This window comes from Gambusia affinis, linkage group LG03, assembly GCF_019740435.1.
Source record: "Gambusia affinis linkage group LG03, SWU_Gaff_1.0, whole genome shotgun sequence".
Classification (NCBI taxonomy): domain Eukaryota; kingdom Metazoa; phylum Chordata; class Actinopteri; order Cyprinodontiformes; family Poeciliidae; genus Gambusia; species Gambusia affinis.
In genome coordinates this window covers 14,592,688-14,608,122 of record NC_057870.1, presented here as the reverse complement: position 1 = coordinate 14,608,122, position 15,435 = coordinate 14,592,688, and the positions used below count along the sequence as shown (strand labels likewise).

At 39.4% G+C, this 15,435-nt stretch overlaps 1 protein-coding gene across 1 annotated transcript; it reads right to left on the bottom strand.

Moving 5' to 3' along the window:
• Nucleotides 1-1,577: 1,577 nt before the first annotated feature.
• On the bottom strand, nt 1,578-13,920 carry dpysl2a (dihydropyrimidinase like 2a). Its single transcript, XM_044110959.1, is given in 13 exon segments — nt 1,578-4,342; nt 4,421-4,613; nt 5,430-5,609; nt 5,725-5,895; nt 5,996-6,137; nt 6,361-6,517; nt 6,608-6,728; nt 6,836-6,904; nt 9,136-9,258; nt 9,525-9,709; nt 9,815-9,999; nt 10,094-10,182; nt 13,589-13,920. Coding segments are annotated over 13 exon segments (1,749 nt in total). The 5' UTR covers nt 13,631-13,920; the 3' UTR covers nt 1,578-4,250.
• Nucleotides 13,921-15,435: the final 1,515 nt, after the last annotated feature.

The following is a 15,435-nucleotide window of genomic DNA, read 5'->3' as shown; positions in this document are numbered from 1 at the left end:
GCTCTTTGATTGCTCAAAGGAGGAACCTTCATTAAAAAAATAATAAGAAAAAATAAAAAATAAAAGAAGAAGATGAAGGACATAATAGACCTTTTTGAGAATCCTTTTCACAAGACTGATTCAATAAGTCTTCACTCAAAAGTGTCTCAAAACGTCAAGTACAGTGACTCCTGTGGGTTTCTCTCTTTATCACTTATTGAATACTGATGATAGGCACCGTCCGCCAGGTATGGATGCAAAGATTTGTTGGCAGATTAACTAAAGCTGTGAACACTGTTCTGTGCTCCCTTTTAATTTGAGCCGTTCTAGTTCATCGGTCTGCGTCTCGCTGTTGGCATGAAGAGAGACTCATTTCAGTGATCTGTCTTTAAAAGTGAAGTCTGGAAATTCAGCATTTTAGACCCTGGTGTGATTCCCATTAATCAATCCTAATTCCTTGGATTTCCGCCAAGAGAATATTTTAATTAGAAAATGAGGAGAAATATTGGCATGCTGAGTGAAATTAATTAAAATAATTACTCATGATCCAGAAAACGACCCTCATGAGCTTCATCCTAAAGAGCCCTGGAAAAAAAGTTCTGCCTCCGTTATATGAGAAATGTATACAAGTTTGATTTTAAACTTTGGGGACATTAAATATACTGGAAAAAATGCTTCTGTGTGGAGCTTTTCCTAGGAAGTTTGACTTAGGCATATCAAAACTTTCATGTAAAGAAATACAGTACATAGCTGTCAGATGATACTGATTATTCTTATCAAACTTCTCTCTTTGTTGTTTGAATGGTAGAAAGGGGACTTATCAAAACTGGCCAGTTTTAATAAGTTTAAAAGGTCTTTTTCAAGTTCTGAGTTTTTCTCAGATGTTGGACAAAACTTTTGACTTCTCAATCACAAAATCTTGCAAGGTGCATCTGGCTGCGGTCGGTTTATGGTGAAATGTTTTGTCCACCTCCAGATTTGGATGTCATCTGTGCTTACTGGAAGATTCATTAGCATGTTTTCTATTTTTTTTTTCACAAAAAGAATATTTTGTAGAGGCTCTCTGCTTTCACAGATCATACTACTCTGTGCTGCACTTTAGAAATGAGAAAACCTTTTTTTAAAGCCATAAGTTAATACTAAGCCTTCTGAAACTTTGATTAGCACATAGCAGCAAAAATGCTTTCTAAATACTGGCAGATTTCTTGGCTTTCTCTGTGTACACTTTTTAAAATTTTGAATTACTTTTGCCACTCTTTAATACACATGACCTCATTTTCTTGAATGTGTGGATTGCTTGACTCGTTATGAGCGTCTGATGTGAACATCAACAGAAATATGATTACAAAGAAAAAGATAAAAGCTGACATATTTAATACTAAATGTATGTTTTTAAAGGGACAGTACACTGCAGTATATAGTTAACACAATGACATAATAGTTGCTGAAGGTTATTGTTTGTTGTAAATACGCAATTGTAGCTTCCTTTTACATCGTTAATAAGCTACAGGGAAATGTCATTAAAGTCTACAAAGCTAGTTACTCAAAAAAAAATAAAAATAAAAAAATAAATAAAAAAGTTAGAAAGCCAAGTATGATTTTATTATTTTAATCCATTGAATTCAACACAGAGAAGGTCATACGCTGACAGGACCGATGGTTCCCTCCAAACTCTGGTACATCCAAGAAAAAAAAAAAAAAAACAAGCAAACATGAGCAAGTGCGTCACAGTCGGTGGAAGAGGGCAAACAACAGTGCTCAACATTACAACCCAACAACCCTTTCCAAGAAACTTCCCCAAATGTAAATCACTTCACAGTACAGCGTCGCATACAAAAACCTACACTTGACAAGGCAATGAAGAGAAATAGTTCAACGTTATGCCGAGGAGCTGTAAGTGGGCGTGTCTGTGACCGAGTACAGTTATTAGCTCAAGTGAATCTGGTGTTAATGAAGGTGTGTAAATAGGAAGGTAAAGGGACAAAATACAGCATCTTAAAACTTCTGTCACAACACCAACACCGAGAACAGAGGACACATCATCAGCACACTGTGAGGGACTTCGTATACACACACAGAAGATTTTTCATCAGGTCTCCAAAAACAAAACAAAAAATCAAAAATCACCTTTTCACGTCTTTAGAGAGCCTTCATAGATACAGTGTGCTATCAATATCTTATAGAATAGGCAGGCAACATGTATCCTTAAAACGTACAAATATATCCAATACAAAGTTGCAATCTCACATACACATTTACTATTTTTTGGATTGTTGCAGGTGCAAATACATAAAAGAAACTGGGCGAATGGTTAACTCTGCCCTGGCTACTATAAATGCAGAGCTAACAGGACTGTTGCACGAATGTGGACGTCATCTGCTGGTAAACAGCAAAACGGTCAGAAAGCACCAGGTGCAGAGAGGTCGTCAGCACAAGCCTCCAATCAAGCTTTCCCTTAGGGTTCACCCGTTTCCTGAACGACAGATGTCTGATGACCGGAGGCTTGTTGCCCTGACGACCCTCCAGGAAGAAAAGAAAATATTGGAGGGAGAGAAAGAAAAAAAAAACAAACAAACAAAAGTTTCATATTTCTCACAGAAGACGTCCCGGGCCGGTTTCATCAATTCCAAGTTTCACAGCAACGTTGAGTGAGCGGTTTGGCTCCGAAATACGCTTTATTCCTTTTTCTTTCAGTGCATTTAACATTTCACGACATGTACCATCCATTAGAAAAATAAATAAAAGCAAGAAGAGAGTGCAACTGCAGCAAAACAGAAGAACACAACACCAAGAAACAAACATCAAACATATTGCAAGCATAAGAAAAACTAAATCCACCATTGCTAGAAACTTAAAGACGACAAAACACTGTCGATAAATCTTCCTGTCAGTCAGCAGTGGGCATGGGCCGGTTACCGGCTAAATCTTTCTGTCATATCTGTTGCTGCCTACTGCTGGTCAGTTGGTTGGAAAAAACAAAAAGCAAAGCAAAAAACAAAACAAAAAAACGCTACTACAATTTTCCTTTGCTTACAAGAAAACAAAATGTGCTGTTTGCAAATATTTAAGTCTGTGAGAAACACGATCAGTCATGGTGTGGAAGCTAAAGCAGTGTCATCCATCACTTTCATTAAGCTGACAGCGTTTTAAAACTGCAGCGGAGTACCATTCAGTGAAGCGGCCTACTATCGGAGCAGACTGCCCCACTAAGTAGAATCACCCCTAATTTCAGGCTGTTCATTCAGTGTTAATCTAAAAAGACCAGAAAGACAAAAGGATATTTTTTTTGTCATTCTTCTCATTTAATCTTTAAAAACTAAATAGTTCTTTAAATGTGTGACTTCTGTCTTTTAGCTATAACATTTGGGGGTTTTAATGTAATATTTTGAAGGAGAAATGTATTCTTTTATTTTAATCCAAAAAATCAACAGCAGTCTTGTGTTGTTACTGACTAAATAAGTATGCATTAATCGGAGTGTAATCATAATTACAAAGTGCGCTTCAAAGCTAATGTTAAACAAGGGTTTATGTCGCATTTTTGTTTAAATAGATACATCATTAAAGAAAAACATATGACACAGATATTGATTGTAATTGGGGTTTCCCCCCCCGCCACCCATAATCCAGATCTATTGTTAAATTTCAATTTTAATTAAAAACAAAAACAAAATAAACTGATTTCCAGGACTTCATAATATTGCTGTACATTTTGCATTTCATTTATACTTTAATATGCACCAAATTATTTTGGTGAATTTTTTGGCAAAAGTCAAAAAAAAAAATTTAAATTTGAGAAGCGTGTCACTTTTTGGGCTGTGGGCGGTCCTGTAGTGTTTAGCCAAAAGTGGCTCAGCAACACAACCATCAAAACTATCAACTATAAAAACACAAAACTGAACATTCGCTGCCGTTAGAATGTCACAAAACTGCCTCTTAATTAGCGTTCTGATCTACTCTTGGAACAACTTTTAACATAGAGCAGGGATTGTAAAACCATGTAAACAAATTACCTCCTCAATGAGCAAATTAATATAAAAAAAAATCATTCCCTAAATTCACTTTCTCCTACCTCGATGCAGGAATGTGGCAGGAGATATTAAACTACGCGAACTAGTGCTTGTTTTTTTCTTGATTGAGGTGACATGGTGGAAACGTTAGAGTAAAAATGGATAGAAAGAGTGCAGGGGAGCCAGAAGTGAAGAGAGATCTGATGAGATGTGGTTACTCGTGGCATCTGGTCCCATGATCCTCCTGCGGCTCAATTGAGGAGCCTAGCCGAGGCTGGTGATGTTTGCTTTCCCACCAGGGGGCGCCACAATGCGCTGAGTGGTACGACGTGGAACGTTGTCATCTATCTGGGCGCCTTAAAGGTTAAACAAACATGATGTTGATTGGAAGATTTCAGATTAACTTGCATGAGACTCAAAGAGCATCGACTGACCGGACAGGCTGAAGCCAGACTGGTGGAGGTTACGAACTGGCTGATGAGTGAACTGCTGTTGCTGCTGCTGCTGCTGCTGCTTGGCAGGCGAGGTCTTCATCGAAGAAACCGTGGACATCACCTTCGGAGTCACGGTCACCTCACACACTGGCCCGTCGTACTGGCCCCTGGGGACTCCTCGCAGCTCTGTGAGCTAAACAAGATGGGTAACTTCGTCAGAGAAAATGGTCTACAGCCAACACTACACGGTGGCAGAAATGTCCTCAATTTGGGGCTTTAAATAATGCATTTGAAATGTGCAAGCCAGATGATTCAAACTTAAAAAAAGCGAAAAAACTTAATTAAATGATTAATTGATAAACGCATATGTATTGTTTATAAGATGAAAAACCTTTATAAATTCCTATAAATATGCATCCTTTGAAAAAATAATGCGTATGCTGAAGGAATGCTGTTACTACCTCTTAGGCCATAAAATGTTTATTTTTTCATTTAAAAAAAAAAAGGGATAAAATTTTTGCATTTTAATCCCTTACATTAAATTTTTTGTAATTGTTGCAAAATGCATTTGTTTTGCACACAACTTTAACATCACATCAACATGTTTAAATGAAAAAACTATGGAATGTGAAAATTCTTTATGATATTAATCGATTAATGAATACAATAATCAATTACTAAAACAATCGCAAGCTGCAGCCATGAACTAAAAACACGATATTTTTCAGGCCATTGATCCACAACATACAACCAGAACCAGCCTGGCTTTGACCAGCTCAACCAATTCTGATAAAGAGTAGAAAAACATCCATCAAGATTTAAGCAAAAACCCGACTGCTACATAAAACATGTGGTTTCTGTGCAACTTGCTAAAATATTACTAAAATATCAGTCAAAAGCTTCAAATGAAAACACCATTCAAAATGTTTGTGAACACTGAAATAACTTTCTCTACAGCATGAGCAGAATGATTGTACAGAGGTGTTTGTGTGTTTCAATAAAAACCCACCCGGCTGCGGGCCTTTATCCTTTTGTACACGTGGTCTGAGAAAGGTTTGCGGCTGATGTAGCGCCCACAGCCCTCCGTGGTGTGGAGAGTGCCCTCCTCCAACACAATCTTACCCTGGCTGATGACGACCAGAGGACCCCCACGCACTTCTGTCCCCTCAAAGATGTTGTACTCTATGGCCTGTGACATGAAGAGGCGTGATAAGCAACCAGCTGCCTTACAAAGCAACGCAACAGGTAGGAAACGAAGAAAGAGCGGGAGGAAGAAAAGACGACAGGCTAGTTAAGAGTCAGACCAGGTTGTGGCTCTTGGCCGAGATGATCTTTGTCAGATCTGGGTCCCACAGCACGAGGTCAGCATCCGAACCCACGTCGATACGACCTTTGCGGGGGTACAGGTTGAAGATCTTGGCTGCGTTTGTGCTGGTTACCGCCACAAACTGGTTCTCATCCATCTTTCCGGTCACCTTTTAAACACAGGGCGAGTAAAGCAAACAATGTGACAGCAGATGTTTTAAAGGACTGATTATCTAGTTCTACGGTGCTATAAAATAAGATCCCTCTTACCACACATTTGTCCCAGACAAGAGACATCCTCTCCTCGGTGCCATTGGTGCCTTCTGGAATCATGGTGAAGTTGTCTTTGCCTACTGCACGCTGGGATGTATGGAAAGTGCAGTGAGCACTACCAGTTACCTGCAGGTCCCCACTGGAAACATACAGAGAAACCAAAAAACAATCTATATGCCTCATTTTTGATGTGTAACACTTGGAAAAATAGCTCGAATTATCAATGAATTACAAGTCCACAAAAGTTGCATCATCAACAATTTGGTTAAATAAAGAAATTGTGCGTGAACGCGAGGTGGAGTTCTGCACGTCGTGCCGCTGAGCTCCAGCTTTTTTTTTAGGTCCTGGCTCTTCGTGCCTACCATGACAGCAGAGAGTTGAGATAGTCGGGGGTGGTGGGGTCGGGGCTGAGCGGCGGCGAGGTGACAAAGGCTGCTGCCTTGGCCCAGTTCTTACTCCAGTAATGAGTGCCATCTGTGCCCAAGCTGGCAGATATGGGCTCTCCGTAAACCACAGCACCTGCAGGACCAGACAGGTTGATGTCAAAAAGGATCGAAACGGAGAAAAAGTTTCTCCTCTCTTCGTTTTTTTTTTATTTTTTATTTTTACCCTTTTTCCGAGCGAGAGCAATAACATCGGCCGCGCTCTTGCTCATCACCTTGGTGATGTACAGGGGGCAGTTGGTCTGATTGGCTATGGTGACCGAGCGGTTAACGGCCTCGGCCTCCACCTGTGGGTAATGACAGGTGCACGCAGAGGTCACACACATGGGCCTTGTGTTCTGAATTTAGAGCGTTTGCTGCTTTCATCCTCCAGCAGTACGATGAGCAGACGTACCTCCTCTGGACGGCTCAGTACGTGGCCTTCAGGACCGGCGATCCCCAGCTCTAATATGCGTTTCTGCTCCTGAAACAGCCGAGTGAGGCAGTTAGGAAAAGAAACGAGTTAATGTAGCAGAGACAAGACTTTATATGTCTTATTGTTTTTTTTTTAGATTTTGGCCAAAATGTCAATATACATATATATATTTTTTCAGTTTGCTTCACAAATAAATAAATACTTTTTTTTTTTAAATCAGAAAATGATCTTATCTTTGTATTCAATAAATCCTTTGTAGAACCACTTTTTACTGCAGGGTAAGAGTTTAGAGAGGTTTTGTAGATGCAGAGTGGGACATTTTTGCCCATCCAGTGTGAAAACAGCTCAAGCTCACTTGGACTGACTGAAGATTCATTTTCAAGTCACAGATTCTTTAATGGATTTTTATCATTCCAACTATTTTGGGATTTTTTGCAGCTTTTTACAAGATTTCTTCCAGGATTGACCTTCATCCATCTTTCTATCTGATTTGACCTGCTTGACCGTCCAACATCACGAGACTTTCAATACTATGGGTCACTGTGGAGATGGGATTAAATAACATTTAGGTGACCTGTGCTTAAGCCTGTTGCGATAAACAATAAATCGATTAATCGTACGATAAATTAAAACTATCGACGTCATTTTAATTATCGCCATTATCGTCTCTTCCGGCCTTTTTTTCTTTCTGTTGATGACACTGAATGAAAAAAAGACTAAACTCCGCTGCTCTCCACTGACCCTCCCTTCCTCATTTCCTTAGTGTAATGCTCAGCGCACACTACATGATCTTATAGTTGTCAGCCGATTGTCGGCTCATTTTCAAAACTTGAGAGACCAAACATTAGCCGACAGAAATCCTAGGTATAACAGTTCCTTCGGATTCGATCGCGTGATGTCCAACAATGGGCACAAAATAATGGCTACAAGTTAAGTTAACTAATTTTAAAACCAGGCATTAATCAATGCTTTACTACAATCTACCTGCAACGCATGTGGCTCTAGTGTCAGCGTAACGTCCTGACTGAATGAAAATCATTACAACCTATTTCTGTCTTGTTAACAAAGAACAGCTGAAAATTTACCGGGTTCATCAACGTAGCGATTTCGCTCCAACTCCTCCCCTCGTCATTTCTATATTCTTTGCACGAAATGTTTTATAACCATTAATGTTGTTTCCACATATCATCTCCAATGTCCGCTGGACTTGCCCGTGTCAGCTGTTTGGGATTCCCCTCTGTAATTTCCCCCCAGAAAGCAGGAGGGGAATCCGCGCTTTCTGATTGGCTACCTGTCATATTCAACAGGCTGCGTTAAGCTCCCAGTCGGGGAAAACCCCTGATTTAGATCAGACCGCAACGACGATCTACCGTAACACACCACACACTATAGGATGAACGGTTATGAAATCACAAGCGACAATCTTAGAACAAAATCCATCTTTGGCAGGAAATCAAATGCATTATTACGTAATTTCCATTAAATCAGTGTAAAAAGGTCTTCAAATAATATTATAAGTGATATATATGATAATAATATTATCATTTATCACAATAATTTTTGAGACATTTAATCGTTGAGAAAATTTGTCATTGTGACAGGCCAACCTGTGCTTAGTAGTTAGGTGAATTGTTGAGCTGGTTGCACAAAATTTTATTTAGAGGTATTAAAGCAAAGGAGGCTGAATACAACTCTATGCAACTAGAGATGTACTGATTGTAGTTTTCTGGCTGGTCACCGGTCTTAATGTCTAACTAGCTGATCACTATTTTGGCTGACAGATATAATTTTATACCTGGAACTATTGCCAAAATCTCCAATAATACAGAAAAAGTCTCTAGATTTGTCTCCAGCCGCTTTAAAAAAATAAATAAATAAAGATGCAAGAGCGATCTAAAAGGTTGCAAAGTTGGAAGCAGTGGGGTGACTATTGTTTACCCAAACATGTAGACATGACCTGGTGGGAGGGTCTGACAGTGAGCCCTCTATTACAGCAGAGAAAACAGTGATAGAGGCTGATTTTCAGACCTTTGTCGAGGAAGATATGATTAGTTTCACAGGTAAGTATCGGTTGATTACTCAGAATTAAAGAAATTGGTGCAGATTGAATGATTCACCCCTATATGCAACTTCTCAGATTAATATTTGTAAAAAGTTGCTGCTCTTTTCCTTTTGCATAAAATTCTAATAAAATATATTAAAGTTTGTGGTTGCAAGAAGGCAAAATGTGAGACAATTCAGAGTACCGGCACTGCTGCAGGACACCGTAGTCGTCTTACCTCTGCAACAATGTCTCCATTCTCTGCGTGAACCTGAGCAATGGCTCCAAGGTCTCTGACGACACTGAACACCTCAAAGATCTGCAAGAACAAGATGTGCATCAGTTAACCGAGAGGTGTCACCTACACCCTAACCAACAAGCAACCTTTGAAGTGAAATGCTGCTAAACCAGTGAACAAATACATATTCAAGCACTTGAAGGCCTTGCATACTTAAAAATAAAATTCAGGCATTTTCAAAGACTTCAAGCACTCATAGGAATTACCTTTTTCAACCAAGCATTAAACAAAACTAAGATAAAACAAAAGAAACAAGCAACATTCAGTTAAGGGTGATCATTTAAAGCGTTAACCACAGCCAGAGGAGCAGCAGACGTTTGAGAAAAAGCAATCAGTGTGTCCTACAAACCATGATCCTTCACTAGCGTCTCCATCTCCTCCTGGGTGCTGTTATTCCACTCAGTGATGTCCACATGCAGGGAGTAGTCACAGCAGGACTTGCTGTCAGCCCACTCTCTCCACTGTTTGAAAGCAGTGACCAGGCTGACACCGGGCTCCGGTACCACATGGTCGACTAACGTGGCACCAAACAGAAAAACATGTTAGGTTTTGCTTGTGGAACAACAACAAGCATCTAAAGGAAATCAAGCGCTCGCCAGCATGGACATCCGCACGTAACTGATCATGGTTGTGCCGCCAGCCAGCGCCGCCCGGGTGCCCTGGTAGAAGTCGTCTGCCGCCACCATGCCTCGGTCGGGCATCTGGAAGCGGGTGTGCACATCGATGCCTCCCGGCATCACCATTCTGCCATGGGCTTCTATGATCTTGACTCCACCTGGAACAATGAGGTTGTCTCCAATTTGCCTGAAGGAAACCACAAAACAAAGAACAGCGGGAACTTGAATCCCTGCAATAAGCTCACACTTTGGGTTAATGGTAACCCCAAAGCACAACTTACTTAATGACTCCATCTTCCATGTAGATATCAGCCAAGAAGGACTGATCATCGTTCACTATCTTTGCTCCCTTGATGAGGAGACGGTCACTCTGAAACAAGATTTGTCTGTAAATCCGACATATTCTCTCTAAGAAGCCAAAACATCTAGTAGAATATTTGACTTTGGACCTGGTAAACCAGTGAACAAATACATATTCAAGCACTTGAAGGCCTTGCATACTTAAAAATAAAATTCAGGCATTCAGGAATTACCTTTTTCAACCAAGCATTTTTCCTTCCATTAAACTTTCTGTCAATATGCTTTGATAAGCAGTATAAACATTCCGAGCTTCAGTGATGGTCTTCTCTTGCTTAAGCTCCTTTTAGAGCTAGACAATAAATCAATAACAATATATATTGCAATAGAAACATGATCGATATTAATAACTAACACGTCTGAAAAGAATATTCAATACATAGAATGTTCACTCAACTCTGATCCAGAACCGCACAGCATTCTGGGAGATGTAGGCAGAGAAAAGGCTCTAGCTGCTCAACACTGGTGGCATCAACTAACTCACTTGCTCTTTCGTTACTTAGCAACAACCTATTTGCAGCAGCAGTTTAAGGTTCTGCTACCGTGAGTCATAGCTGCTTAATGTTAAAGATTAAAAAAAACAACAACAATGAGGAGTAAAAACGGTGGATAAAACAAGAAAGTTCAGATATTTAAAACAAAAACGAATCAATAACTATCAAAGTCAACAATTATAGATATCGACGGATATGAAATGCTTATAGCATGACAGGTTTTTCAGCCACATCGTCCAGCCAGCCCAACCTCGTTGTACAGCGAACATCCACGATTGTGTTGGAAAACCGTCAAGACAGTAAAATATAATTTATCCTTTACACCATTAATTCTGAAAACAAACTATTCAACATTACTCTGCAGGACATATTAGTCCTCCCTCATTATACAAAGGAGGATAAATCTTTGATCAAAACCATAAAGTAAGAGCAGAGTCTCCTACATGCCACAATTAGCTCCAACTGAATGAGATGAAAGAAAAACGCAGCATGCTGCCCTACTTCTTCTGCAGGCTTTCTGGGCCCTGTGAGGGAGGCATTTAAATCTAATGAAAGCGGAATATGTATTCTTCAGGGCTCACAGCAGGAAATGTTTGGTTCTTCAAGGCTGTAGCCATGAGGAATACGGATGCATTAGGTATAGAAACCACAGATGGATTGTCGGGATTTGGGTTATACAACTTTAAAGTTTGGACTAAGTGGTCAGAATTAGGAACACAAAGTTTCACATTTAAAACTATTCTTGATTCAAGATGGCACATTCAAATTCTCCATACAATTACAGCTATGAACTGAGCAGTTTACTATGACGTTAGCCGACCAAGTAAAATGTCGAGGGTCAATAAAAGCGGCCTGTGATATTAATTTTGACAAATACAGCTACATTTTCAACCTTACTTTAAACCAGAGTATATCAAGTTGAGATGGTTAATGAAACCTAACATGACAGGAAAAAAAAACAGGTGATTACAAATGAATGAAAGCAGGGAGCCTCATTACTGCCTGATGCATATAGTGTTATTATTAGCACATCAAATTAGAACACTGCACCAATCAATCAATCAGAGATGGATAATTGCCTCTTAATTGGCAGGTTAAACACCAAAAAGCTTTCCTCCCAGTGCACTGAATGCATCAAAACTAGTAGTTCCCACAATTTCTGACCTGTACATCCATCAACCAGCACTTTGTGTGGGGTTTTTTTTAATGAAAAAAGAAAAAAATGAAAAAACTTAGGGACACATGCTACGATGCACAATTTTTATGTACCATTAGAAACAAAAAAAATGATTTGGCAGAAATTTGAGTAATGGCTATTGTCTTTAATTTTAACTAAAAAATAATAGTTGCTATGAAAGATAAAGACTGTTACAGTCTAAACTTGGTGTTTTGTTCCTCCCTTTGTCCTGACACCAGACCCTGAAGGCCTGACGCTCTAACACAGAGTACGGAGTTGTTGCCTTCATACTTAGTCTGGGATTTTCCTGTTGTTTGCTTACAACCCTCACCCTACCTGAAGATGTCTTCAAACTACCTCAATGAGCCGACCAAATTAAAGCTACTATCCAGTGTTGCTGAAAAACACAGCTGGGTAACAAACTATAAAGTGACACAGCGAGATTTCACAAAATATTAAGATTTGAAAATGTAAATAAAACTAGTAACTGCTTTGGATGCGTTTAAGTTGATGACATCACAAGAGGCACTAGAATACAGCTGATCAATTGCCATTGGTAAACACTATGGCAGACGAGCAACCTTTAAAACAATTAAATCGACTCTGAGGCACTCATGTGGCATTTAAGCAAGGTGTTCAACCTTCTGTGATTGTCTCCGATGGCTACCAACCCATGATCAATACTGCTGTGGGTGGCGAAGCTAAAGCAAACGCTTCTGATCGTCTGCAGAACTTGAACTGGTACAACTGTGCATATTTACCACTTGTAAAATGAGTCGATTTTACAAGCGTTCTGTATGTATTGCCTTACATTCGTGATTTGACAGTACAGTGACACTGCAAGCATTCTGAACAGAAAATACTTTAGCTTACATTGAGAACTTACATATTTTAAACATCTGTTAATTATACAGGCCATGTAGTTTTTTTCTTTTTGTTTTTTTTTTAGTGAAAATGAAATCTGACCTGGTGTACTTCACAAACTGATTCAAGTCAAAACCTTTAAAAGAAGGATCCCAAATAAATCTTCCAAGTATAATTGAAAAAAAAAAAAAAAAAAAAAAACATGAAGGGAAACATTGCCACATTCAGTAGACCTCTGATCTGAGTCTCCTGCTGTTTCAGATGACAACCACAGGCATGTTCTGCGTGTGACAGGCATCTGAAGTTTGACTGATTTTGCAGAAAGGTCTGGCCAGAAGCTCTAAAGTCCACTGATCTCCAGGAGCCCCAGCGCTCTGACTGTGACAGCTACATAATGAAGACATGGCGTCTGCAGAGATGCTTTCTGCTGACCTACTTTACGAGGGGGTTTAGTTATCTTACAGTTAAATACAGTGCAAACCCATTCACCTGATGTCAAGGATAAAGAAAAAAAACCCCATTGAAATCTAAGATGAAGAATGACAGATGAAATGATAGCCGTGAAGGAATCTGGATTTTTAACTACAACAGAGGTTGAAGAGGAAGCTGCTGATGAGGAGACTGGGAATAAGAGACACCTTTCCTTACACACACAGGTGGATTTATAATAGAAGGTAGCTTCAAGTGACAAATCCAGTAAATGATTCTTATTGTTCATCCCTGACCTGGAGTTGATGAGAAGCTGTAGCACAGCTGCTGCTTCTGCTGAAGACAGCGCCAATGTAAATGAACGGTCGCAGTAGCTAACAGCTAGCTTCCAGCTGATTCTCATCCACGCCGCACTTCAAAGAGACAGATAAATAAAACAGACACATATCACTCACTGTAATTTTGGGGATGTTCTTCTTTCCTTGGTAGCCGGACATGTTGAAATTCCCCCCCAACACCGCTGCCCCCCTGGTTTTAGTTGAGGCTAACGACGCTAGTTGCCTATAAAAAAAGGATGAATGGATGCTGTGCCTCTCGGCCAGTCGACGCCCCGGCTCAACACTGTGTCCCGGACTATTTATAACGATAGCCAGCTAAATGTGCGTTGGGTAGCCAGGGTAATGCTGCAAATTGAGATTTGCCTTTGCCTAACAGTGGAGAATCTCTATATTTACGGCTAGATCAGGTCTCTGTAGACCATAAAGCCACCAAAAAGACAAGGGCCACAAAAAGGGACGGAGCATGCGCACTGCCCCGCCCTGCACATCTTACTGGTCCATGATCCGGATCCATGTTGCCGTCTCTATGACAACATTTAGGTTGAAATACAAATGGTATCAACCCTACTAAAACATCGGACAGTGATTAATTTATCCAGAAGAATGTTTGAGCTAAACTAGCCCTTTCAGTGGGTGTCATGTACAAGCATAATTACTTTTCAATAGGCTCACAACTCAATTAGTAAAAATAAAATAATTGACAAGTAGGGTAATATAGGACAAAACCAGTTAGCAAAATTTAACAGCAAATACGAATTATGTAAATTATGTAAATCTCATGATTTACATTTCTGAAATGGTTTTCAATTCCGTTTGTTTCCCAAGTCAGTATTTTAACTAATTTAGTCTTAGTGGTTGGTTTGAATTAAGTTTGTATATTTTCATAGTATTGTAAATGCTTTTAATTTTGTTTTTCTTTTTTATGTCATTTCTCTTTTCTCATATGGATTAAAAGGAAATAGGATTATTTCATCTGACAGACAGGAGCAGAAAAATATATAATACCAGCATAAACAGTAAATATGACAAGCAATGTAAACTACTAAAATGTGACAAAGTAAATTTTAAGTAATTCTGGCCATTGCATAGGTTTACATAACTTCTACTCTTGTCTTGCTGCCTCCCTTTGTCTTGCTCCAACTGCTAATAAAAAAAGAGAAGCATAAGAAAAGATAGCAGTTGTGTTTCTGGCATTATCTCTATCAACGGCCTGGTACAACTCTGTTGCTGCACAACAAGAAAGTTCTGGGTCTGCATAGTTTGCATGTTCTTGCATTTCTGGATGTTCTCCAGTCAACCATGCTTTCTTACCCAGTCCAAAAACATGCGTGTTAATCTAAATGGTCTCTCTAAATTTCTCACATGTCCAAATGTGTGCTTGTGTGCATTGTTTTCTATTGTGCTTGTCTCAGTGTTGTCCACTTAAGTAAGCTAGGTTTCAAGCTAAATCTAGTTCCTGTGTACTTTTCCTCCAAGATACCACACTCTCAAGTCATTTTTTTAAATTTTTTATCTTAATCACTATTTTTTCTCTGAATTTTTGCTTTTTGCAATCTCTGGACCTAACCATGACAGCATGCTGTGCAGTATGTGCTCTTAGAAAAAAAGGAAAGTAAACAAAACAATGACAAAATGAGCCATGTTAGCTTGGCATTGCAATCATAAAAATCTAGATAGAACTTAGCTGTTTTATTGCTAATATATCATACAGCCCAAGTCCACACAGACTGTGGGTGCTAATCATATTGCATTTTGAGATTCAGGGTTATTGAGAAACCTCCAGCTTTCCCATTTGTAATATTCATTAAATATTAATTTATGACAACTGTATGAATCATATTTAAATTGCAAAATGCTCTTCACTCCACACAGATACTGTACATAGATCTGTTAGGACCAACTCTGCAGTCTATAAGCTGGCAACCCAAATCACACATCACAGCTTAGAACTGAAACCAAAATGG